Source organism: Narcine bancroftii, chromosome 1 (assembly GCF_036971445.1).
Source record: "Narcine bancroftii isolate sNarBan1 chromosome 1, sNarBan1.hap1, whole genome shotgun sequence".
NCBI classification, from domain to species: Eukaryota; Metazoa; Chordata; class Chondrichthyes; order Torpediniformes; family Narcinidae; genus Narcine; species Narcine bancroftii.
The window spans coordinates 432603465-432627319 of NC_091469.1; the positions used below are offsets into that span (position 1 = coordinate 432603465).

At 37.4% G+C, this 23855-nt stretch overlaps 1 protein-coding gene and 1 long non-coding RNA gene across 4 annotated transcripts in view; one reads left to right on the plus strand and one right to left on the minus strand.

The window, feature by feature from the left end:
* The window catches only part of hacd1 (3-hydroxyacyl-CoA dehydratase 1), a 107418-nt gene extending 89309 nt beyond the window's left edge, over nucleotides 1–18109 (plus strand). For all 3 annotated transcript variants that reach the window (XM_069914250.1, XM_069914251.1, XM_069914249.1), the window contains exons 6-7: nucleotides 6840–7018; nucleotides 14895–18109. In XM_069914250.1, the coding sequence (XP_069770351.1) occupies nucleotides 6840–7018; nucleotides 14895–14977 (262 nt within the window). In that variant the 3' untranslated portion in view covers nucleotides 14978–18109. The remainder of the gene's footprint in view (nucleotides 1–6839; nucleotides 7019–14894) is intronic.
* A 1348-nt stretch (nucleotides 18110–19457) lies between these two features.
* On the minus strand, nucleotides 19458–23365 carry LOC138753507 (uncharacterized). Its single transcript, XR_011351210.1, has 3 exons — nucleotides 23331–23365; nucleotides 22649–22750; nucleotides 19458–22507 (listed from the first exon to the last, which is right to left on the minus strand). It is a non-coding gene; the product is annotated as an uncharacterized lncRNA (long non-coding RNA).
* Nucleotides 23366–23855: the final 490 nt, after the last annotated feature.

Consider the following 23855-nt stretch of genomic DNA (forward strand, 5'->3'; position numbering starts at 1 on the left):
ATCTGTTCCTACTCTTTCTTTTTATAGTTTTTTGGGGTTTGGGAAGGGAGGAGGGGGGAAGATTTTGTATACCACATGTATAACTTTTGAAGCTTTTTATTGAAAGGAATGTATTTACGATTGTGGTTAAAAAATTGCTAAATAATATATTTAAAAAAAACCTCACAGACAATATTACAGTCCCCATCAAAGTCATTTTGATATGTATTGATTGGCTGTAGCAGGTTTATTTAAAAACAAGACTGACTAAAACTTATCTACACAGTAATCTTCCAAAATATGATAATTGGTTATGTTATTATAATGTGTATTGTTTGCCTTTTATTCGAAATACATGCGCATGGGTAAAGAGTGAAGATCATGTTGATTTGTGCAAGCTTGCTGAATTATGTTTCTGGTAATTGGCTCTTGAAATAGTAGACCACGTTTCATGTTAACCTGCTGCCATTTTAAAGGCCATCTGTTTTGGTTATGGAATGCACTTCATACATTTCTTATGATCCAGTGAGGCAGTCTGAAGTAGTACTGTAACATGAGAGTTTCTTGACAAATGATTACATCTGCATATTTTATCTGGGAGAAAACATTTTCAAAACATTGTTTAATGTGTGATATTTAGTATCCCTTTGGTCTTTAATTTGTAAATAACATTTTAAAATTAGGGAAGTTTATTATGTTAATAAAGTATAGAATTTGTTCTGTGGGGGTTATTTATAGAGCATTTCAATGAAAATGTATCATTAGGAAATTCCACTAGTCTTGTCTGACATTACATTAAATGAGTAGTATATCTAGGGTGCTATGATGTATTTCCAAATTCCCCACTTTCTCTATTTTTACCTATTGTATTCCCTCCAGGAGCAGTTTATTTTTTGTCCCAATTTGTTGCTTTTGGTTTTGCTCTTTTATTGATATTCTTTGTGTACTGCTTTCACTGAGTGAATATAAAATAGAAATATATCTGGACTGTAAATGAATACAGAAAATAAAGAAAATGGATTAGGAAGGAAAATTATCAGCATCAATGATAGGCAAACACATGTTCAGAAATACACAGTGGATAATAACCTGGGAAGAAATTGGTAAATGTACTAGCCATTTGATGAGGAACTGGCTGCATGAAGCCTTAATATTAAGAAATGGAGTGTTGAATTTATTGCATCAATTAAAATTAGAATTTAAATATTCAAACAAGTTAAAATTTGATTAAAACTGTCCAACAAAGTAGAAGGTAACATTTTAAATCTTAAACATTTTAATATGAGACAGGAGAATGAGCATTTAGACATCTTAATGGGCTTGTATATGCTATCAAAAGATGGCTGTAGCTAAAAGTGTTTAATTTCCCTGATGCATAATGATGCAGGTGCATTAGAGAAGGAGCAGATGTGTGTTTAAATATAATTATTCACACATTTGTGCATTGGTTGCCTTCATTCATGATATTTTATCAGTTTATTGAAAACTAATAAATCTGAAGTAAAAAATCAAATTGAATTGGTGTAAAGAGTTACTGGGTAATTAGCAAAGTTGGGTAGTCATTGCTTTGAATTACCATTGATGAATGAGATCAAAACACAAACATTTATTTAACTTCGACCCTGATTTAAAACAGATGACCAGAAGGAATGACAAGGGCAGGTTCGTGGATATTTTGTATATGGACCAGCAGACCCTTGATAAGGCCCCATATTGCAGATTTGTCTGGAAGGTTAAATTACATGGTATTTGAGGAGAGCTGGCCAATTTGATTCAAAATTGCCTCAGTGGAAAGAAGCAGGATGGTAGTAGAATGCTGCTTTTCTGATTTGGAGCTCTATGATGGCGTGCCACAGGGGTCAGTTCTGGGTCCACTGATGTTTGTTATCAATATGGTATTAATGATTTGGATGGTAATGTAGTGAAGATCAGTATTGCACCTAAAGATGACAACAAAATTGATTTAGTGGACAGTGTTGAAGGATATCTAATACATTAGCAAGAGGATCTAGATCAGTAGGAAAGTGGGTCAAGGATTGGCAAATGGAATTGAATTCTGTCTAAGTATGAGGTACTGCATTTTGGCAAGTCAATTCAAATAAAATTAGACATACAGACATACAGCAGGGTGCCGCCCAAAGACCTAAATTAATCTGCAGCCCCATACATTTTTGAATATGGTAGAAAACTTGAGCACACAGAGGAAATCCACGTAGACACTAGGAGAACGTACAAACTCCTTACAGACAGCGCTGGATTCAAACCCAGGTCACTGGCACTGTAATAGTTTGTGTTAACTGCTACGCTAACCGTGCCGCCCAGGCCTAAACCAGGGTAGGACATGTACAATAAATAGCAGAGCTCGGAAGACTGTTTAGAGCAGAGAGACCCAGGAATGCAAGTGCATTGTTCCATGATAGTGGCATCTCAGGAGGACAGGGTCATTAAAGAAGGTATTTCACACACTTGCCTTCATTGAGTACAAAAATTGGGATTTTGATACAAGTGTACAGTGTGATGGTGAGACTACAGTTGGAGTATGCCACAGCAGAATCAGATTCAGAATTCATTGTTATGAACATATCACAAAATGTTTTGTTTTGCAGCAGCATTACTTGCTATAAATTACATTTAAAAAAAATAAATAAATTAGTGCAAAAGAAGAGAATATGAGGTAGCATCTGTCGTTCATTGTGTATTCAGAAACCTGAAGCTGTTTTTGTACCGTTGGGTGTTCGTCCAGGCTCCTGTCAATGCAATCACAGCAGCTATATTTAGTGAAGAGTTTGAGGAGATTTGAAAAACTCTTGCAAATTTCCATAGGAATACCATGGAGAGTATTCTGACTGGTTGTATCACTGACTGGTATGAAATTGCCAATGTAAGGGACACAAAAAGACTAGAGAGCTGTGAACTCAGCCAGTGTCATCATGGAGATCAATCTTCACTCCATGAAGGACATCTACAAGAGGCTGCTTTAGGGTTAGACACCGCACCTTGTTATAGGAAGGATATCAATAAGTTCAAAGGGGCCAAGAAGAGCTTCACCAGTATATTGCTGGGACCGGGGGGCTTGACTTGTACAGATAGGCAGGGTCTTTATTCCCCAGAACATGGGAGGCTGAGGCTAATTTCTTTAAGAAGGTGTTGTTGACTTTCTGTAGTTTTGAGTATTTGAAGTGCTATTGGAGATGGAGTTCCAGAATTTAGTGTGGGTGACAAGAATTGATCTGCTATCTATATCCATTCAGGGTGGAAGGTATCCTGATGTACTCTCATCTGGTGGGAGTTGGTTAGGATCTACTCCAGGTGAGCAATGTGGCACAAATATTCCTTGCATTTCATCAACCTATGCTTGATTGTTATAAGGGTCTTTGCTGTGTGCAAGGATCCACAGAACCACAGAACACTAAAGAACAACGCAGATAGAGTGGACAGCTATCATGTCTTTCCCAAGGTAACAATACCAAATATCAGATGGCATCTGTTTAAAGTGAATGGAGGAAAGTTTAGGGAATAAAGTGTCCTAAATTGGCATGTGAGTGTGTGACAGATTATGTTATAATTTATATTGTAGATATGTTTTAAAGGAGATAAATTGTGGCAGGTTTTTTTAGTGTAGGTCACATACAAACACTTCAAAAAAGACCTAATTTAAAATGCCAGAGCTCTGCTCAAGCCAGACAGTCCAGGCTCCGTGTGCCTTTGTAAAAACCTTGAAGAATGTCTATAAGGACTTCACAAGTAGGTGTTAATTAGACATGCTGTGGAGTAATGGATTATTGTTTTGGAAAGCAACAGATGAACGAACTCAGAAGATTGGGTCCAGTGCCACAGTCTGAGTGCAGTTTGCTGTTGTAAGAGGGTCATATGGTTTCCTCTGAGTGAGAGAGAGAGAGAATTCAGTTCTACAGTTCTATAGTTCAGCATCAGCAGCTGGGACTGGAACAGGACAAGCTGGCAAGCTTGTGGAAAAACCCCATTTTGAAGATGGGTTGTGAGTTCTTAGTTCAGCCTGGTCAAAACCCTTGTGGTCCATACAGGAGGAGATGGTGGGCTGCATAATGTTTCACTTGAAATAAGGGAAAGAAAGAGGTTATCATCTGGAGAACCCTGATGCAGCAAGTTTCTTCAGCAAGACCCTGAAGTGGCTGATTAAAAGGGATCAGTTGTGGGTGTCCAACGAGCAACAAATCTCTCTCTGAAAACTGATAAGAACCTTCCTGAGCAGTAACCGTTTACCTTTCAAGCAGCAAAGCCTGGTGAACTTCATAAATGTTAAATTCTGTGCACAGTAAAAGAATTGCCCGCAACCAGTGAAATTGGAGGAATGAGAAGTGAGATTGAACTGTGAATCAAAGAACTTTTCTGAACTTACACACACATTACATACACGTGCGCTTAGAATTAGAAGGGGGTTAAGTTAGATGAAGTAAGTTAATAGTGATAAGTTAAAGTTAGATCCTGTTTTCATGATTAAAGCTAATTAAAGTAAATTTTGTTTAAGTAAGCATTTGTCTTGGTGAATTTCTATTGCTGCTGGGTTTTGGGGTCCTCTGGGCTCATAACAGGTGTAAGAAAAATAGAGGGTTATGCATGTGACATAGGGAAGGATTAGATTGTTGTGCAATCGGTTTGTGTAGGTCAGTACAACATTGTGGGCCAAAGGACCTGTAGTGTGCTGTAATGTTCTGTGCCTATCTGAGAGTCTTTTACATGTTTATATTGTACCAGTTTACATTAGCACCGCTAGCAATGCATTCCAGGCATCTACCACTTTTTGTGTGTGGGGGGAAGGTGGGGAATGAACTCGGTACATTCTTTGCATTTGTGCTTGAAATTATAATTGTTGTCTATCATTCTTTCTGCCATTAAAATATGCCACAGAGAAATGTGGCAGCTTCTTTACATCAAGATCTGTGCTTACATAGTTTTTTTAAAAGATCACAAACAGATTTTGTGTCTGTGGCAGTATTAGTTTATTGTCTGTATTTTGTGTTATTGAGAATATGTAGAACATTAATTATTTTAAAAGTGGATTACACTATCTACTTCAATCTACTTGGTTGTAAAATGCCTTTAAGTGGATCAGGAAATGTTTGGCAAAATTATTTGTATATTTGTTGAAAAATAACTTTAGTGCTGGAAAATTATGCATAATTTAATAGTGCTAATTTAATTTTGAATTTTAAATACGATCTAAAAGTAGCATTCTGCTGCACTAAACTACACAATGGAATCCTTTATTACTCCCATGTCAATCCCATTGTGACTGCTCTCTCATCCCTTACAGCTGGATTCATAGTGTTTTCAGAACTATGTAGCATGGCCCCTTTGTCCTGCTGAGTTTGCACTGTTAATCCAATATTCATTGACAGTAATCCTTCATTGTATTATCCCACATTTTCATTAACCTCTATCCTCCCCCACCTTCCCCACATTCCTCCATGCAAAGTTCTATATTTAATAATATACCAACCAACCTATATACTTTTTGAGATGTGAAGAGAAACCAGAATGCTGAGAGGATTGGAGGGGAGAAAGTAAGAATGTGCAATATTCACACACAATCTATGAGATCAGGTTTGAATCTGGGTCACTGCACTCTGGGCCAGCCGTTCTAGTAGCTACACTACTGTGCAGCCCAGACTTGTTCTCTAAATTTGAGGGTCTCCTGTAGTACCTCATCTGGATACAATGGGAACATCCTGCGGAATTGGCACAGTGTCTGAGTGAGCTTGTCCTTCAAGATTCTATGGAGAAGCCAGTGGCAGCACACAGCTGGAAAGCTTGATTAGTAAAGTTACTCAGGATTTTGGTGTATTATCAGTGCTTATTCATTAATATCAGATTGCTGTTGACCAAAATCTGAGTCTTTCAAAAATTCTGCTGTTCACATGTTCCACTTACTGCATTAAAAAAAAGAAATATGGTGCTAAACTCAAGCTTTTTGATTATACTTACTAGAGTTAATAAAATTTTGTTCACCTTTACATTAATAATAATCTTTTGGATTTTCTCATTGTTTAAGTTGGGAATTTGAAAATGAATGCAGTGTCTTATTTGGAATCCATGGTCTAAAGTGGAACTGTAGAGTGGGATGGTAAAAGGGTTGCAATTAGGATAATGAAGAGCATTCACAATTAGCACAGAATTTTGGAGGTGAAGGTGACAGTAAAACCTGAAGTAGAAGAAACCAAAAATGTTCAGGATTCCTTTCACTTGCTGTAGTAGTTACTTTGTTTATGTTGAAGCAAACATTTCAAAGTGTTTTAATCACATTTTTATCAGCCATGTTGCTTTTTGTTTCCATGTTTGTTTAGATCAATGCATTAAGTACTTCGGATCAAATGTGGGGTAGATCCTTGCTTTTGTTCCAGTGTTATGATTTTTGTCCCATTTGTGATTTTTATTTTGCTGATTTGAACCCCAACAAGTAACCTGATATTTTTGTTTCTTACTATTAATGTTGAATAAGAAACTACTGTGTACTGCTAAGAAGTGGATTTATATTATGAAAAGCCATTCGTGCAAAGTCTTGTTGCCAAAATATTATTCTCATCAGTCTGGGTTGGATTTGAACCAGAGTTCAACACTTGGAGGCTTGCTCTTCAAATGCAGTGCAACACTCAGTTCTTGAAAGATTTATTTTTAATGACTTATTTACTCATATTTCCAATTCTAAATTCAGATATGTGCTATATGAATGATATAATTAAACTAGACATGAGGATTGGAATTATTTTTCTTTGCGTTTCTGATTTGACAAGTCGTTATCCCTCCGTCTTATTTGACTTTTAACTATGATTTATTTTTGTTTCATGTAAATGATTGCTTTTCATTTTTTTTATTATTTGCAGATACAACCTCTTTATCATCTTGTATCCAATTGGTGTGGTTGGTGAACTTCTTACAATTTATGGTGCCTTGCCTTTTGTAAAGAAATCTGGCATCTATTCTCTGAGACTTCCAAACAAGTACAATGTCTCATTTGACTACTATACTTGTCTTATCATTGTAATGGTTTCATATATACCACGTAAGTTTCTTTTCTATGTTCAAATTGCCATTTTAAATTTAAAAGAAAGGCAGAAGCAAAATATAATCGTAGTGAAAAAATCCCAAACTGATTAGGAATTCAATAGGTCATGCAGCATCCATGGAGGAAAACAGACATTCCTCATTTCAAGTGAATCCCTGCTTCAACATTGAGAAGGAAGAGGAAAAATAGACAGCATTAAAGAGAGGGCAAGGGGTCAATGGGTAATAGGTGAACCAAGGAGAGGTGAAAGATCGTGGAAAGATGGAGCCATGTCGGGGGGAGTTAGGAGACAATGATAGATGGAAGCTGACAAAGGGGGAAAAAGGAGGGGGCAGATAAAGTTAGCAGGGGGAAAGAGGAGGAGGGGAAGGTGAAGATAGGGATAGCTTCTGAAGAAAGAAGTTTGGTTGAACCATATCAGAGAGCCTAATGGGAACAGTGGGGACAGGAATGTGATGGTTAGATAGCAAAGGTGTGGGGGTGGAGGGAAGAATGAGGGAACATAAAGTTGGTTGGAGTAGGGGGGAGGAGTTAGAAAGAGTGTGTGTGTGAGATAACCTAGATGGATGTGTAGCAGAGAGAAAGTGACCGAGAAGTAGTGGGTTACTATAAATTGGAAAACTCAATGTTCGTGTCATTCGATTGCAGGCTTCCCATCAGAATGAGAGATGCTGTTCATCATTTTGCATCTGACACTATCCTGGCAATGGAGGAGGCTGATGGATGAGGGAATGGGGAAGAGAATCAAAATGGCCAACATCTATGAACTCCAACTGGCACATAAGGACAGACCGCAGGTGCACGTCAAAGTGGTAGCATAGTCTGCACTTGGCCTTACTGATGTAGATCAGACCCACATCAAGAGCACCAAAAGAAGCAGACTATGTTAGATACTCTGCATGACTAGGAAGAGCTGTATTGGTTTGTGGGTGGGGAAAAAGGGGAAGCTGTAGGTACAGGTGTTCCACCACCTATGGTGACAGCAGAAAGTGCTTGGAGGGAAATTACCTGAGGGATGGTTTGGAAGGTAAGAGAAGCAGGGGAGTCACCGAGAGTGGTGCTAGTGAAGAGCAGAAACTGACATGTGGAAGGGAAGATGTGACTTGTAGTGGGCTCAAATTATTTCTGGCAGAAGTGTCGAACAATGATTTGCTGGATGCGGAGATTGATGGGGTGAAAGACGAGGAGCAAGGGAAAGCTATCTGTATTCTGTCTGGAGCAAGAAGGTGTGAGCAGAAGTGTGGGAAATGGAGGATATGTGGTTAAGGACAGTATCAACTACACCGAGGGGGAAGCTACCTTTCCCGAAGAAAGAGGATATTTTGGATGTCATAGAATAGAAAGACGATGGGAGAAGATGAGGAAAGGAGATGTTGCTCTTGCAAGAAGCAGAGTGGGAGGAGGTGCAGTCTCAACAGCTGTCAGAGTTGGTGTGTTTGTAAAAAAATAAGTCAGCTGATAGCTTTCTTTTTAAATGGAGACAAAGATACAGAAATGGAACTGAGGACTCAGAAATGTTCCAAACGAATTTGTGGGCTTGGAATAAGTTAGTTAGTTCCAGAGAAAACATCAATGATGTTGTCGATGTAGCAGAAAAAGAATTATGGAGCAGTACCAGAGTAGGTCTGCAACAAGGACTACTGCATCTTGCTGACAAAAATTAAAGTGTATCTATCTAAGAGCCCTAGCAGATTCTAATTGTTGTGTATTTTACCTTTGGAAATAACACTACTCGGGAGGAGAGATAAGCATGCCTTTATTCATTAATATGGCACCAAACACTGAAACACTCCCTACCATGTAACTTCATGTATCTTGCGTCACTCACGCTCGTTCTCATGCACAACACTCTTCCCCCTCAAAAAAAATGTTTTGTACTTACCGGCAAACATCAAATTTAATGATGTTGACATTACAGAAAATTTAACTGATACGGTAACTATAGAACATACAAAGTACTTAAGTCAGCAAAGCTCTTAATCTTCGAGATGCACTGCATAAACCTTTCAGTCACTGCACCTAGTCTTCTAAATGTACTGGACACATCCCACAAGGTGACATCATCAGATCAATGGGTTGGATAATTAGATTGATTGCTCTATATTTAATTTGCCCATCCACACTTCATGAGATGAAGCAAATGAACTGTTGTTTTGCACCATAGGACTCTGTTTACTCATCTGTACCACCTCAGTCTTATTTTGTAAGAACTTGAAGCATTATTGGTTTTTTCCCAGTTGATCCTGATTCTTTGGTAGAACTCGCATCATGGAGCCCTGTTCACAAAATACTTGATTAGTTGATTCCAAGTGTCTACACTTCGCAGACTGTACTTCAAGTTGATTGGACAATTCATCAATTTTACTTTGCAGCTGGTTATCAGTGACCTCATGTTCAGAGCACCCAAAATCCAGTTCTTGCGTAAACTATCCAAGATTTTCTTTCAGCTCTTTTTGATCATCTTCACCATTGTTCTCATTTGGTCAACTTCTTTCTGGTGTTCATTTCTTTCCATTTCATGACCCAATCTTGTTTCATTGGTTTTTTTTTGGAACATCAACCTCATGACTGGATTGATCATTCAAGATAACCTTCATTTCTTGCACACTCGTTATCAAGTCTTCCAGACGAGCCCGGTCTGACTCCATATCCTGAAATTCCTTCTCCAACAACTCAGATTTGTTTGTAGCTTCCTTTTCTTGCGAAGAGGCAGAGGAAGCTTCTTGAATTTTCTTTGAAGTATCAATCCAATCATGTTCTTTGTCTAAAGCATTCTTCAATTTCAGGATTTTTTATCTTTGATTACATGTCCACTTTGTGGTTTTCCTGAGATTCCTGTAACTTAATTTTAAATTTCTCCAATTGCTCTGTGTCTCTATTTTTTCATTCTTCATTTCATTGCGTGAGTGTGTGATTATTTCCAAGAAGTCTCTGACTTCACCGCTTTACCTAGTTTTTTGTTTTCCACGCTCTTCAAGATTTTGTTGATCTTTGTTAGAGGGAGGTTGCCCTTGTATCGAATATCCCTGCTCTACATTCCATCATTTCCATCACCTTCTTCAATTATTTGATAAAACAGCTTCTCCTGGTTGACAGATTCTTCATTTTGCTTTAGTTTGGGAATCCGTTATGCAGGTAAGGAGTCCAGCAGTGCCCCTCAGCAAATCTAGCTGGCCTATAGCGAGAAGCCTGTTGATGACCATTACTCTTTCTGCGGCTCAACCTGTGCATGTTATTCTGAATAACTTGGTCCGTGATTCCCTGTGGAAACTGCTGGCACAATTCCAAAATCCTGGTTTCCATTATTACAAGATCAGGAGCTTCTTGCTTAACTTTCACCTCAACCTTTTCCTCCATTTTAAGTTCAGTGATTTGTTGCAAGATTCTCTTCATTTCATCCTTTGGGACTTGAACCCTATCCAGCATCACCCGGACCTCATCTCTTTCTTTTCCCATTGCTAAGTTATTAGCCTCTAGTTCTTGCGGATGCTGACTAAGCTTCTCTTCTTGAATTCCCAGACTCTGCTTTTTGGAAGCACGAGTTTTCAGCTCTTCAGTCTCTGTACGCAATGTGTTACGCTGAGATAGCTCTTTCTGTAGTTCTTCCTGTTCTCGCTGTTTCTGCCTTTCCCATTCTCTATGTGCCTTATCTTGTTCCTCTCACGGCCATTCCCTTCGCTTGTATTCCTTGAAGTTTTTTAAGTTCATCTCATCTGCCTTAAATTCCCTGAAGAGATTAAATTCTTTGAGTTTCTTCATTTCTACCAACTCTGCCCTTCTGTGTTCCTTTTCTTCATTAAGTGAAGCAATGTGTTGACAACAAGCATCTAGCTGTTCAACACTGGGTTGATATCCACTCTTTTGTAATGTCAAATGAGATTTTCTTTGTCTACTTGTTCCTGCTGAAGACTAGCCATTTCATCTCTTTCATGTTCTTCAGCTTCTTTCTTCTTCTGCTCAGATTTCTCTTGCATGGCTTCTTTTCCTACTTGGCACTTTTCAAAATCTTTCTGCTCATCTGCACGTTTTTCTGTTGCTAATTCAAACTTCTCTTGAGCCAAGGAATAAAACCTTTCTATTAATGATTGGTCTGGTTGAAATTATTCACAATATACAGCAGAATCGGCCCTGGCTTTAAAACACGCCTGCTGCTTATTTTTGTGCAGCTCTTCTTTCATAATTTGTGCCCATTCTTCTTCTGGCAGACGTGCATCCAGAGAGAGTTTCTTACACACTGCATGGTACTCTTTCTGGCACATAACAATGCTCTTTTTCAGCTGCTGCCTTAAATGTTCTTATTTTGCAAACATCCTATTAAAATTATGCCTCTTAACAACTTCTGTTCTTTGAAGTCTTTGAACTTCTGGAATTCCAGTCTCTTCCCAAATATTCTGAAGTCCCAGTGCTGCATTGAAACCAATAACTAACTCACTGCCTTTACCTTTCCACACCATCCTCCGGGCTGGCAGCGTCCTGCCCCTCATTGGGCGTCCTGCCCCAGGTGACTCTGGCAGTTCAGGTCCCAGCTCCTAAGTTTGGCCCCTGGCTGTCCCAGCCCCAGTTTCCCCAGCTATTTTGGCTATTGGTGTCTCACTTTCTCTCCTTTCCTCTTTCTCTTACTCACTTTTTTGTAGCTTTTCTCTCGCTTCTTATCTTTTTCCTGCTGCCGAGCATGTCCAATGTCATTCTTTTTGTCTTTTTTTAAATCAAATTCTCAAGTGTCTCTTTTACCAAATTCTCACATCCTCAAATGTTTTTTTTTTGTCTCTTTTTATCCACAAAATTCTCACCTCTGGTGTCCATCCCATCCTTGTCACCACTTTGCTGTGAATATAACCTTTCAAAATAACATTACTTGGGAGAGAAGGAAAGCATATCTTTATTCATTAATATGGCACCAGACACTGAAACACTCCCTGCCACATAACTCTACATATCTGATGTCACACATGCATGTTTCCATACACAACATTTATGGCTGTTCCTTTGATTTGATGTTTTTACATCTTTCTTTTCTCTTTAATTCCATCTTTCACTGTCTCCCAACTCCACTTAGCTCCATCATCTTTCACCTCTCTATGGCCAAACTATATAGCAAAAAGCTGAGAGAAGACAGGAAGATTTAAAGAAAGACCCCTCCCGCAACTGTCCATTTTCCTCTACAGATGATGCCTGACCTGCTGAGTTATTTTATTGTGCTCTAGATTCCAGCATCTACCATCTTTTGTGTCTCCATTTTAATTCTGGTGACACTGAGGTGGATTTTTAAAAATCTTCTGTTTATTTATTTGTGTTTTATTGGTTTATGTTTAGTTCATGAGACTATTTTCATTTCTTACTGCAAATTTAGTCTTTGAGCTGTATGCATGCAATGTAAAATATAATGTAAAATATTGATTAAATGCTATTCCATTTGCATTAATGAAGATATTAAGAATGATTATGGATCAGATAGAATCTAGAGCAGACCCAAAGAGGTAATCAAATAAAAATATTGACTTTTAGTAGAATTTTACAAAATCATAATTTAAAGTTACAGAAGTCTTTTACACAATACAAGTATTTTGATCTTTATTCCAATTAATATGAATGCATTCATATATTTTAAACAGAAATAGCACAAACAGTATTTATTTACAATGCCTATTGCAAGAGTTGGCCCAAGTAAAAAAAAAATCCCCATATTAGAAGAGACTTAGTGCTTTGGATTATGAGGCTCACGAGAAAAAAGACATATATTTTGTATATGAAAATTGTAGGCTGCATCATTGAGTTCAAATATTACATTTATTTAAACGATGCAGATTGGGAGAAAACATTCAATTAGCCTTGGAATTCCTTGAAGAGGCATCAGTTGATTTTTTTTCCAAAAGAAAGGCAAAGGAACCTTTACCTTTACCTAACTTCTGAAATTCTTTACTATAAAAGCCAATTGATCGTGAATTGTTAAGTTTATTAAAGGAGTTATGTGAAGCATAACTTCCTGTAGAGACCCAAGGTTATAGGGAACAAAAAAAGTGGCGGGTACTGATTTAGATATCAGCTATGATTGTGTTGAATGATGAAATGAGCTTGAAGAGCCAAATGACATACTCCTGTTTTCATGTGATCTGCAAATAATCAAATTAAGGTATTGTTCTATTGGCTAAGAATGAAACATCTAACTTCACTTGTTCCTTCATGATATCTCCTGCTGCCATACTCTCACAATTTTTATAACTCTCTGAGACTGTGTGATCCTACCTTTTTTTGAATTGCATTTTTAAGCAGGCTGGCCATGCTGGAAGGTAGCAACAAATGGCACCAAACCTATCAACTTCTCATGGGTTGCATTTCCTTCTTTTACTAAAGAAGAACATCTGCAGAATGTTCTAAATAGATTGGCTTCCAATGAAATCAACGGGGGTGAAAATAAGTAAAGCAAACTGAAAATATTGCAAATCTAAAACAAAATAGAAAATGCCAGAAGTACTCAAAAGATAGCCTCTATCTTAAGAGAAATGGAAAAGTGGTTTCAGGTCGAAGACCATCAGAACCTGGAAGGAGACAATAGAAGCTTGTTCTGATATGTTAAAATCGAGGTGACCATAGCGATTTAAAAAAAAAAGATCATGGTTATCTGATCCATGAGAGCATTTAGAGAGCATGAATATGGTCTAAAGAGCATAAGCAGATGAATGTATCAGTTATTTCATAAAAAGCCAGGAGACATGCCTGGCAGGTCATGCTGGGTATGAACTCCATGCCAAGAAGAAGGTAAAGAGAACAACAAACAAGCTTGGAAAATATCACAGAATAATCACTGATAGAGACCAAAAAACTCACATTACTTGAATATGAGTTCAGACACTGCAGTGTGCCTAGAAGGATGAGGTGCTATTCCTCAAATGTGTGTTTGACTTAATTGTAACCATACAGGAGGCCACAGACTGATTACTCTCTTTAGCTGCTCCTATTCCCTTATTGACCAAATATCCTTGTGATCGGTTTTAACTTCTCTGTAGCTTAACAAGCTTCTTTTATATCTTTCTCAGTTCTAGTGAAGGGTCTTTGACCTGGAATGTTACTCCTGTTTCTTTTCTCACAGAACCAGCCTGACCTGCTGAATATTTCTAGCATTTTCAATTTTTATTTTAAACCCTTTGGAAACCTGATTAGAAATTGAAACCTCAGTGAGTTAGCTGGAGGTTCTGAGCCTGGCCAATTAAGGGGCAAGAAACCAAAATATTCAATTCCTTGTAGATTTATTTCAATCTGGAAAAAAAGGTTGCCTACACTCTCCTGTGGAATGTCAATGCCTTCTGATCTCCTGCAAAGAGATAAATATTGCCCTTAAATTATTTATTTTGTCTGACTATCATACCATTATGTGCACATGTACAGTGATTGCATTTAATGCCCACAAATGCATGATTCTACACAAAACATGTTTTGAAATAATTCTTCAATAGTCTTTAGTTGTTCCCTATAGTTGAAGTGGCCAATAATATAGTTAATCTGACTAATTGTTATATTTCTACCTGAAAGACTGTTGCTCCATTTAAAGTGATTGAGATTCAAGCAAGTTCACTCTGCCCCAATGTATCCATATTTTGAATACAAGGGATGTCAGTAAAGAAATTTAATTAAAGAAATTGGACACTTCAGCCTACATGTGAATCAGTGCATCTGAAATCAGTCATTTGAAGAAGATATAATTTGCATTAGCAAAAAATGTTATGCTCTGAGTGACCTCCATGAAGCCATAACAAAAGTAGTTAGCTGAATATAGGCATCAGGTTTTGTATTAATATATGAAATAATTTAGATGGTTTATATCTTTTTGCACCTCATTAACTAATATATTCTTCCTTTAAATGTATTTGCCATCAAGTCTTTCCACAACTATATTTCCATATGCTTCGTCAGAGGAGGAAGGTGCTTCATGGAGAGGTGATCAAGGGAAAAGAGGATTAAACCAGTCGTGAAACAGTGGTGCTTCTCTCAGGATCATTTGATTGTTTAAACCATATTTATGCTGATATGACTTTACATTCAATCTGAATTAACAGTTGATCTAAACCAAAGATTGAATAACAAATCTGTTGAAATTTTTGTCAATTTAAATTGAAATTATTGGAATTATTATTCCAGATTGATTCAAAACTTGTCTGGATTTGGGTCTTAATTAAACAGTTTGAAATAAAAGATATTAATTTAAACTCAAGTGTGTAAAACGGGATGAAAATTCAAGGATTCTGAATTACAAAAAAACCTCGGAACCAAAATAAACTGTTAGGTAAGAAAGAAATGAAGTGATGTATGAATTATTTGGTGAAACTGTCTATCCCAATAGTTTGTAGTTACAAATTATTTCAATCAGTTTTGTAGTTAACTGGAGACTAGCTGATCTGCCCTTCAGGTGCTTCCTCTGCAAAAAAGTAACTTTTCTTTGCCTCGTTCATAGTGGCTTGAAGTCGTTCAGTTTTGATATACAAGTTGTAGCATCGTTCTTTATATTATCTCACTTTATATTACAGTCTCAGCAGGCATGACCACCTTCGAGCATACAGGGAAAATGCTTTCATAACCGCTGCATGAATAGTGCCTGTAGGTAATTACTAAATATAAAACAAAAATGCAGTTCTGATACTGCAGAAACTTCCATTTTTATTCAAAGCTATTTTCTACAGGAACTGTTTCTCTCTTGAAACAAGTGTCCATGCCTGCAACTACTTGCCAAGTTAAAGAGTCCCACTTTTTGTGCAAGAGATTTGTGTGGTCTGGACATGAGCACCTAAGACCACCAACAACCAAAACCATGGCCATCTCTTTGGACTTGTGTTTTGTTATATGTGGTACTGCTGTTATAAAGATGAACTTTGTGTATTTTGTCCAATTGTCTTTAAATTTGGGGCCACCAAAGTACACAGAGAAAAATTCTTTGAATTTTATCCCTTTTGTGATTTATCCTGGTTTTGGATCAGACTTTGGATTGATCTGTTTAAATTTGAAATTTTGTTCTCAATTTATAACTTAAATTCAATCATTTAAATATGAATTTGCTGCAAACATAAATGAGACTAGTTTCACAGGTGCTGTATGGTTTAAAATTTTTAAATTGACTTTCTCTGTAACTTGAAATGTTATAGAGACAAAGTGCTTCACATTTTTCAATATATTAAAACTTCTGAAGTAAAAACTTGAGTTTGCTTTGTTTTATAATAGAGCATGTCTTATTATTGTTCTAAATCTAACACTGAAAGATGTGTGTGAATGAAAGTTCTGTAGCCTTCCTTGCTCATCCGTTCCACATTGTAAAGGAATTGTGGTCTTCTGGCTTTTTATGAAATCTTGTTTTGTGATGGATGTACATTGGCAAGCTTATAATAATCCTTGTACTGATTCATAATGTTCTTTGGGCAAGGTTCCATCTTTTGAAAAGCCAAGCTATTGACAGGCAAGATGCAAACTGAAAATCCTGTCTAAATTTGCAGTGAAATATATAAAAAATAAATTGAATCTATTGGAGTAATGCATTTTTGAGCTGTATATATGCACCCACAATATGCTAGATGTCAGGCAGCATACATGGCAAGACAAAAGATATTCATCAGGAATGAAGGGGTTTTGCCCAAAATGTCGACCATCTTTTGTCTTCCGTGAATGCTTCCTCCAGCATTTTGTGTGTCTCTCCAGTTTTGCAGCATCCACAGTCTGCCTTGTGTCCCCAGTTCATTTTATATGGACAACCTAGTTCCCTATCTCCATTAGACTAGGGATTACATTTTGTAGCATCATGATGAATTTTATCTCTCTTGTAATTTATCCTGGTTTTGGACAAGATTTTAGGAATGCACTATTTAAATTAGAGACATAAAAAAAGTAATTATTTTAATATGAATTCTCTGCAAACACACAAATCAGACTAGTTCCATCAGGGCTGCAATGGTTTAGTTTTTGAATTGACCTTCTCAGAACTTTGTAACGAGACAATATAATAATGGACTTTAGAAATGTACGGCTAATAAAATCCATCCATTGCTGTCAGGAAAATGTAGAATGATTTTTGGCGTTTTAAAATTGAGATAGTATCAGAATTCCATGAAACGGAATTTGGTTCTATTGTAGTTGTGACTTTCTGCTGACGCAGATATAGTCGAGGTGAAATTTTCAATACTTGCATCACTTGCCCTGTGCAATTTTAAGGCTGGTTTGGAAAGGCTTGAAAATTGTATGACAAGCTTTGGGCATTTTAGTATCAGTACCAACTTAAGGTTTCCATCCAGAAATATTAACTGTTTCTCTTCCCTGATGCAGCCTGAGCTATTTCCAGCAGTTTCTGTTTTTGTTTCAGGTTTCCAGCATCTGCATTTAGTTTTTATTGTTTGAGCCTTGGGTCTTATTGGTGAGAAGTATATGGCTGGCAGTTTTAAATTGATTTTGTTAGGTTGTTTTGAAACACTCACTTGTTGGCAGACATTGAGATGAATTTCACCTTGGAACAAATTTGTTTGGTTGGTTAATACTTTTGTTCAGCAAAGCCAGATGGACAAGACTTCATTGAATATTGCTAGACTAGTTCCCATGGGCACAGTAGCACTGACAGGTTTCATCATCATGTTGAGGAGGGCTTGCAAATGGAGACCCCAAGGGAAGGAAGCTATTTGCAACTTCCCCTCTGAGTGTTGGAAGAACATTTGTTCCTTGCTCCATGGAGGAAGATTCCTGATCTATTAAAAGCTTTTTTTTTGCCTTAAAACTAGCTGTAGCTTGCCTTTGGTCAAATGAAAAAAGCTACACCAGCCTTAATGAATATTTCAGTGGAATGCTATCAAAGCATCCTGATTTGGATGAATTTGAGGTACTGAAAAATGATTCTTCAAGGCATTATTGAAAAAGGTCAGCAATACTGCCTAATAGAATTTTTAACTGCTTGCCTGAATGGGCTAGATTTTGACTCAATTCGGATTGAATTACTATTGATCAATATTTGTAGACAATTCCCAATCCTTTTGATTTATTGTCTTCAATATTTATGAATAATTTGCAATTTCTGTTGATGGATGGCTATGTTTCTTTTACCACTCTTGATATACATCTTGAAAGCTCTCTTTGTAAATATATACATTCACAATGGAGCTTGAAAAGATAACATTCTTGAAAATGTTTACATTTTATTTGTATTGTTTTATTTCTCATTTGCAAATGGGTGCTAATTAAATTACTGACTTTAAATTCTGTATTTCTAACTTTTGCAGCTAAACCTGAGATTATTTCCACAAAATGTGCAATATAAGTTGAATTGTATCAATATTTAGATTTAAAGATTAAATAACAAGATCTTCTTAAATTATTGAATACATTTTAGCTGTGTAGTCAATGTTATAACTGAAGCAGCTTTATACTTGACCCCTTCTAAGTGAATGTATTTATTTACTTTGGCATCGAAAAATGTATTGAATATTATTATTTTATTTAGTTAAAGTATTTTGTAATTGAAAAGAAACCAAATAATGCTGCATTAATCCCTCTAATTAAGTACAAATGTAAAACTGAAAATGTGCCTTCAAAAATCATGTGAAAATGCTGTAATCATATGATTGTCACTTTGTTCAAGTTGGAATCTGATCTGAGGCAGAATTTAATTGAAAATACTAGAGACGAGGTCTGCTGTGAGAAGTTATGATGTGAAGAATACAAAAGCTAAATTAATAAGAGTGGTATTCAAAATGTCTGACCTACTTTAATGGAAAATATAAATATCCAATTTGGAACATATTTTGGAAATTAATTGGCCTTTTTATATTTTTCAGTGTTGATTATACTTTCTTTGACTGAATAGCATAAATACAGAGTTCAGGATTGAAAACTAGAAGAACAGTAAAAGCCCAAAAGAAAAACAATTTTAAACAGCATAGATTTCACTTTTTTGAAAATGTACAATATGTTCCTAATGGATATGGGACTTTGACATATCTCTATCTATAAGGGAAATAATTTTTCCATAATTATTGACTTCTGTAATTTGCTCCTTTTTACTTTTAAATTTGTATCTCACTTTAATGCTACTAATATTGGATTATGTACAAATCCAATGTCAAGCAGTGTTTTGGTGAACCTTGCATCTAAAACTAATATCTAAAAATATTTGGAGTATTATGAATGTGGCCTAAACTCCTGCATTCTGCAAACACATGAAACATTACTAGTAATGAATAACAGAGAATACATCTATATTATTTGAATTTTAATTGCTTTTAAGAGATTGCAATGTCAATAGGATGTAAACAACTTTGTATAAAGCAAGCATGCAATTGAACATATTCTTTCCTCTTGTATAAATAAGTAATTATAGATATGAAAAGAACAATAATAAATTATTTACCAAATAATCTACAAAAGGCCAATTTTGCAATCAAGAACAAACATTTCATTTGAAAATGTTAAGTGGGTACATTTCAATTTAATTTAATTCACTTTAATACATTCATTTTGTATTTTGCCCTTTTTGTATAGATTTAATTACTTTTCAGGAAAGAAATTTCTCAGATGTGTTACCATCAAAACAAAAATTGATAAATAAAGTTGACATTTAAGATAAATGTCGATTGGTTATGGAAAATAAAACACGATGGTTTGCAGACACTGTGGTTGAAATAAAAACACAATGCTGGAGAAACTCAGCTGGTCAAACAGTGAACTTTATGTAGCAAAGATAAAGATACATAACCAATGTTTTGGGCTTGAGGTATGAAAAGGTATGAAAAATGTTGGAAGGCATCTGAACAAAATGGTAGAGGAGGGGCAGGGGGAGGAGCATGGTCCCAAAACCAGGAGGTAATAGGTGGATAAAGGAGGGAAAGCAGAGGGGAGGAGGGGTGGCTTTGTGAAAGGAGAGGGAAGGAGATGGAGACCTGGAGGAAAGAAGACAAAGGGAAAAGGAAGGCAGGGAGAATGGAGAAGTTGATGTTAACGCCATCTGATTGAAGAGTGCCCATATGGAAAAATCAAGCGTTGTTCCTCCAATTTATGTTTTGTCTTGGTGTAACATGTACAGACATGTGAGCATGGGAATGGGATGCAGAATTCAAGTGGTTTGCTACTGGGAGATCTTTGTCACTGATGCAGACAGAGCAAAGGTGCTTAACAAAGTGATCTCCCAGTTTGCACCCAGCTCCTCTGATGTACAGAAGACCACAAAGGGAGCACCGGATGCAGTAGTTAACTCCTGTGGAAGCACAAGTGAAGTGTTGCATCAATTGAATGGACTGTTTGAGTCCAAAATGGTTGTGAGGAAGGAAGTGTGGGCACAAGTGTGGCACGTCCTGCAGCCATAGAGGAAGGTGTCGGGATTTGGGAGGGGGTGGGGACTGATGAGTGGATGAGGGACTCACTGAGGGACCAGTCCATACAGAAGAGAGGAAAGGGGAAGATGAAATCTAGAGGTGGGATCCAGATGTAGGTGGTGGAAATTATGGAGGATAATATGTTAGATGTGGAGACTAGTGGGGTGGCGGGTAAGGGCAAAGAGAATCTTGTGTTTGTTATGTCTGGGGCAGGACAGATAAGCAGGAAATAGAGGAGATGCAGGTAAGAGCTGAGTTAATGGTGGTGGAGGGCAAGCCATGTTTGTGGATGAAAGCAGACATTTCAGATGATTTGGATTGGAAGATCTTGGGAACAGAAGCCAATAGAATCCTTGCAGGGGACTGGCTGTGAAGAAGTGTAGTTATGGGAGTTAGTGGCTCTGAAGACTGAGATGCTGTTCATGATGCCAAAGGGGACCTGCAGGAAATGGTAGAGGTGGCCATCTACCCCGAAAGCCATATACTGGTAGTCCTCTAGGCGGATGGGTAGCTGGTGATATGCTGACTTTAGATTGATAGTCAAGAAGACCCGATACTTGGCATTTTGGTTGACCATGATGGTGATTCGCAGAAGAGGATATGCATCCAATTGATTGTATGCATCATTGACTGTAGTCAATGACCATTCTATTCTTTTTCCCCGTTCCACACTACCACTACCTGTGCTCTTCAAGGGCTATTGCTGGCTTCAATAACCCCTTCCTTAAGTAAGCACTGTACCTCTGCCCAGATGAAGGGGGGGGGGGTTGTCTATTAAATTTTTGATTATGAAATCTGAGGGGTGGATGAGGCCTATCAAATGCCATCGTCAGACTTTTAAGGTGACAATGAAAATCAAGCCCCAACAGACCAAATCTTTTGCTTGGCAGCCTTTCATCTGATTCTTGTCCAGGGCGTAGAAGTGGCATTTTGGGGATTGGGGTTCATTTAGTGTGACTGTCCCTTTAAGGGTTAATACAGGTTGAAACAAAATTAGATGGCACCATTAAATGTAAACTATTAACAAAGTTGATGCTCTGGAGGAAGAGAAAGAGCAATGGTTGTTTATCCAGGAAAACAGGTGGTGAGGGAGTCACGTGAGTGGGACACTTAAGAGAGTCATGTGAATGGGACACTTAAAGAAGCAACATTCACTATTGACCACCAGCCTTCTGATAAACACAGAGGTGGAGTGACTCTGTGTGAAGTGACAATTTGGCTGATTCTCCCTGCCAGGGGAATTATTTAACCACCGTGACCAAAGGAAAGGTCACTTTGAATAACCCATTTCTGAGTAAAAGAAGAAGGAGAATTACTGCATTGAATCATGATGAAGGTGATCATCAAGCATCAAGGAAATCACTTGTTTTGTTTCCCCTATGGAAGGAAAAGGGGATTTGTGACAACCGTTCATCTGAAAGGATATTTCTCAGCAAGAAACTCAACAAGGATTTGTGAGTTTTCACCAGTCCGGTTGCTCAGTCTCTCCCACCTTCTTTGTGATTACTTCTGTGCACCAATTTAAAAGTCTGAGTTTCAACACAGGAATTCTAAGACTAAACTTTGGAAAATTGTGCCTAAGCTGGAATGGTTTGATTAAAAGGGACAGGATTATGTTGAAATCAGAATTAGTGGATGAACTCTTCTGATAGGGACCTGATTAAGTTTATCTTTTGGAAGAGGTTTCGTTGTTAATAGAAAATGACCTTGCAGAGGGTAAAGTTGTCCATGTGGTATGGTTAACAGCTAAACCCATCATTGATGAGACAATGACAGATCCTGATATATATCCAGCCTGCATAATGAGTCAAGCTTTGGCTAAAAAGCTTGCCAGTGCAAATGGACCTGTGCCGACTGATTTCACAGGGACCAAAATTGTGAAAGTACAAAACAGCACTCAGGATGTAATGACCTGCCAAAGAATTTACCTCCTTCTTTATTAGGACCATAGTTAGGGTGTTAAACCCGATTATAAAGATTTGTCATTATCCCAAAAAGAGTTTATAACGGGGCAGAACATATTATCCTGGTGAACTGACATACAGCTGTTATAACTGAGAGAGCACATGTTTGATGTTTCTTGCATAATCTTCCATATCGGAGCTTTCTCATATTTGTAGCTTATAAAGGTCATCAAGCCTCTCTCGAAGTCCAGACTCTGAAACACATCGTAAAGCATTTCAGGTATTTAAAAAAAAATTTTAGGACCACAAAATTAGGGGCTTAAAATGCAAGTGGTCAGAATGACAAATTCAATACAGATGTGAAAGAGGAAGAAAAGTTCTCTTGTTACTTTTACCTTCTTTTGTTGTCTTGAATGCTGTGGGAAATATTTCAGAATAAACCCATTGTTTCTCGTGTTACTACTTCAATTTTAGGTCACGACAGGGTCCCAGCAAAGCTAAAATATTATTTTTCAGCATGATTCCTTTCTCACTCGTGTCTACCTTCAGCTAACAAAAAAACATATAGCACAGAAACAGGCCCCTCGGCCCATCTAGTCTGGGTTGAACTATTATTCTGCCCCATCCCACTGATCTTCACCTGGATCATAGCCATCCCTACCCCTCCCATCCATGTACCGTACCTATTCAATTTTTTTCTTAAATGTCAAAATTGAATCCACATTCAATTCTTAAGCCAGCAGCTGTTTCACGCTCACCACTCTCTGCGTGAAGAAATTTCCCTGTATGTTCTCTTTAACTTTATCCTCTTTCACCCTTACCCCATGTCCTCTAATTATTTTTTGCACCTAACCTCTCTATTGATACCCTTCATAATTTTGTATACCCTATCAAATCACCCCTCATTCTTCTACTCCAGGGAATAATCATAACCTGTTCATCCTTTCCCTGTAACTCCATCTTTCAAGTTCAGGCAACGTCCTTGTAAATCTTCTTTGAACTCTTTCAATCTTATTGACATCTATCCTGTAGTTAGATGACTAAGAACTGCACACAAAACACTAAATTTGCCCTCACCAATGTCTTGCTTAACTTCACTATAACATCCCAACTCCTGCATTCAATATGTTGATTTATGAAGGCCAACATGCTAAAAGTTCTTTTTATGACCGTATCGACCTGTGACATCACTTTCAATGAATTCTGAATCTGTATTCTAAGATCCCTTTGTTCTCAGTGCCGTACTGTTTACTGTGTATGTTGTGCCTTTGTGTTAGTCCTCTCAAAATGCAGCACTTCACACTTGTCTGCATTAAATTCCATCTGCCATTTTTCAGCCCATTTTTCCAGTTGGTCCAGATCATACTGCAAGGTTTGAAAGGTTTCCTCACTGCCTTCTGCACTTCCAAACTTCATGTCATCTGCAAACTGATGGATCCAATTGACCACATTATAATTCAGATCATTGATCATATTATAAAGATGACAAAAAACAATGGACCCAAAACTAATTCCTGTCTCTCCAATCAGAGAGGCAATCATCTACTACCACTCTTTGGCTTCTCCCGCAAAGCTAATGTCCAATCTAATTTACTATATTCT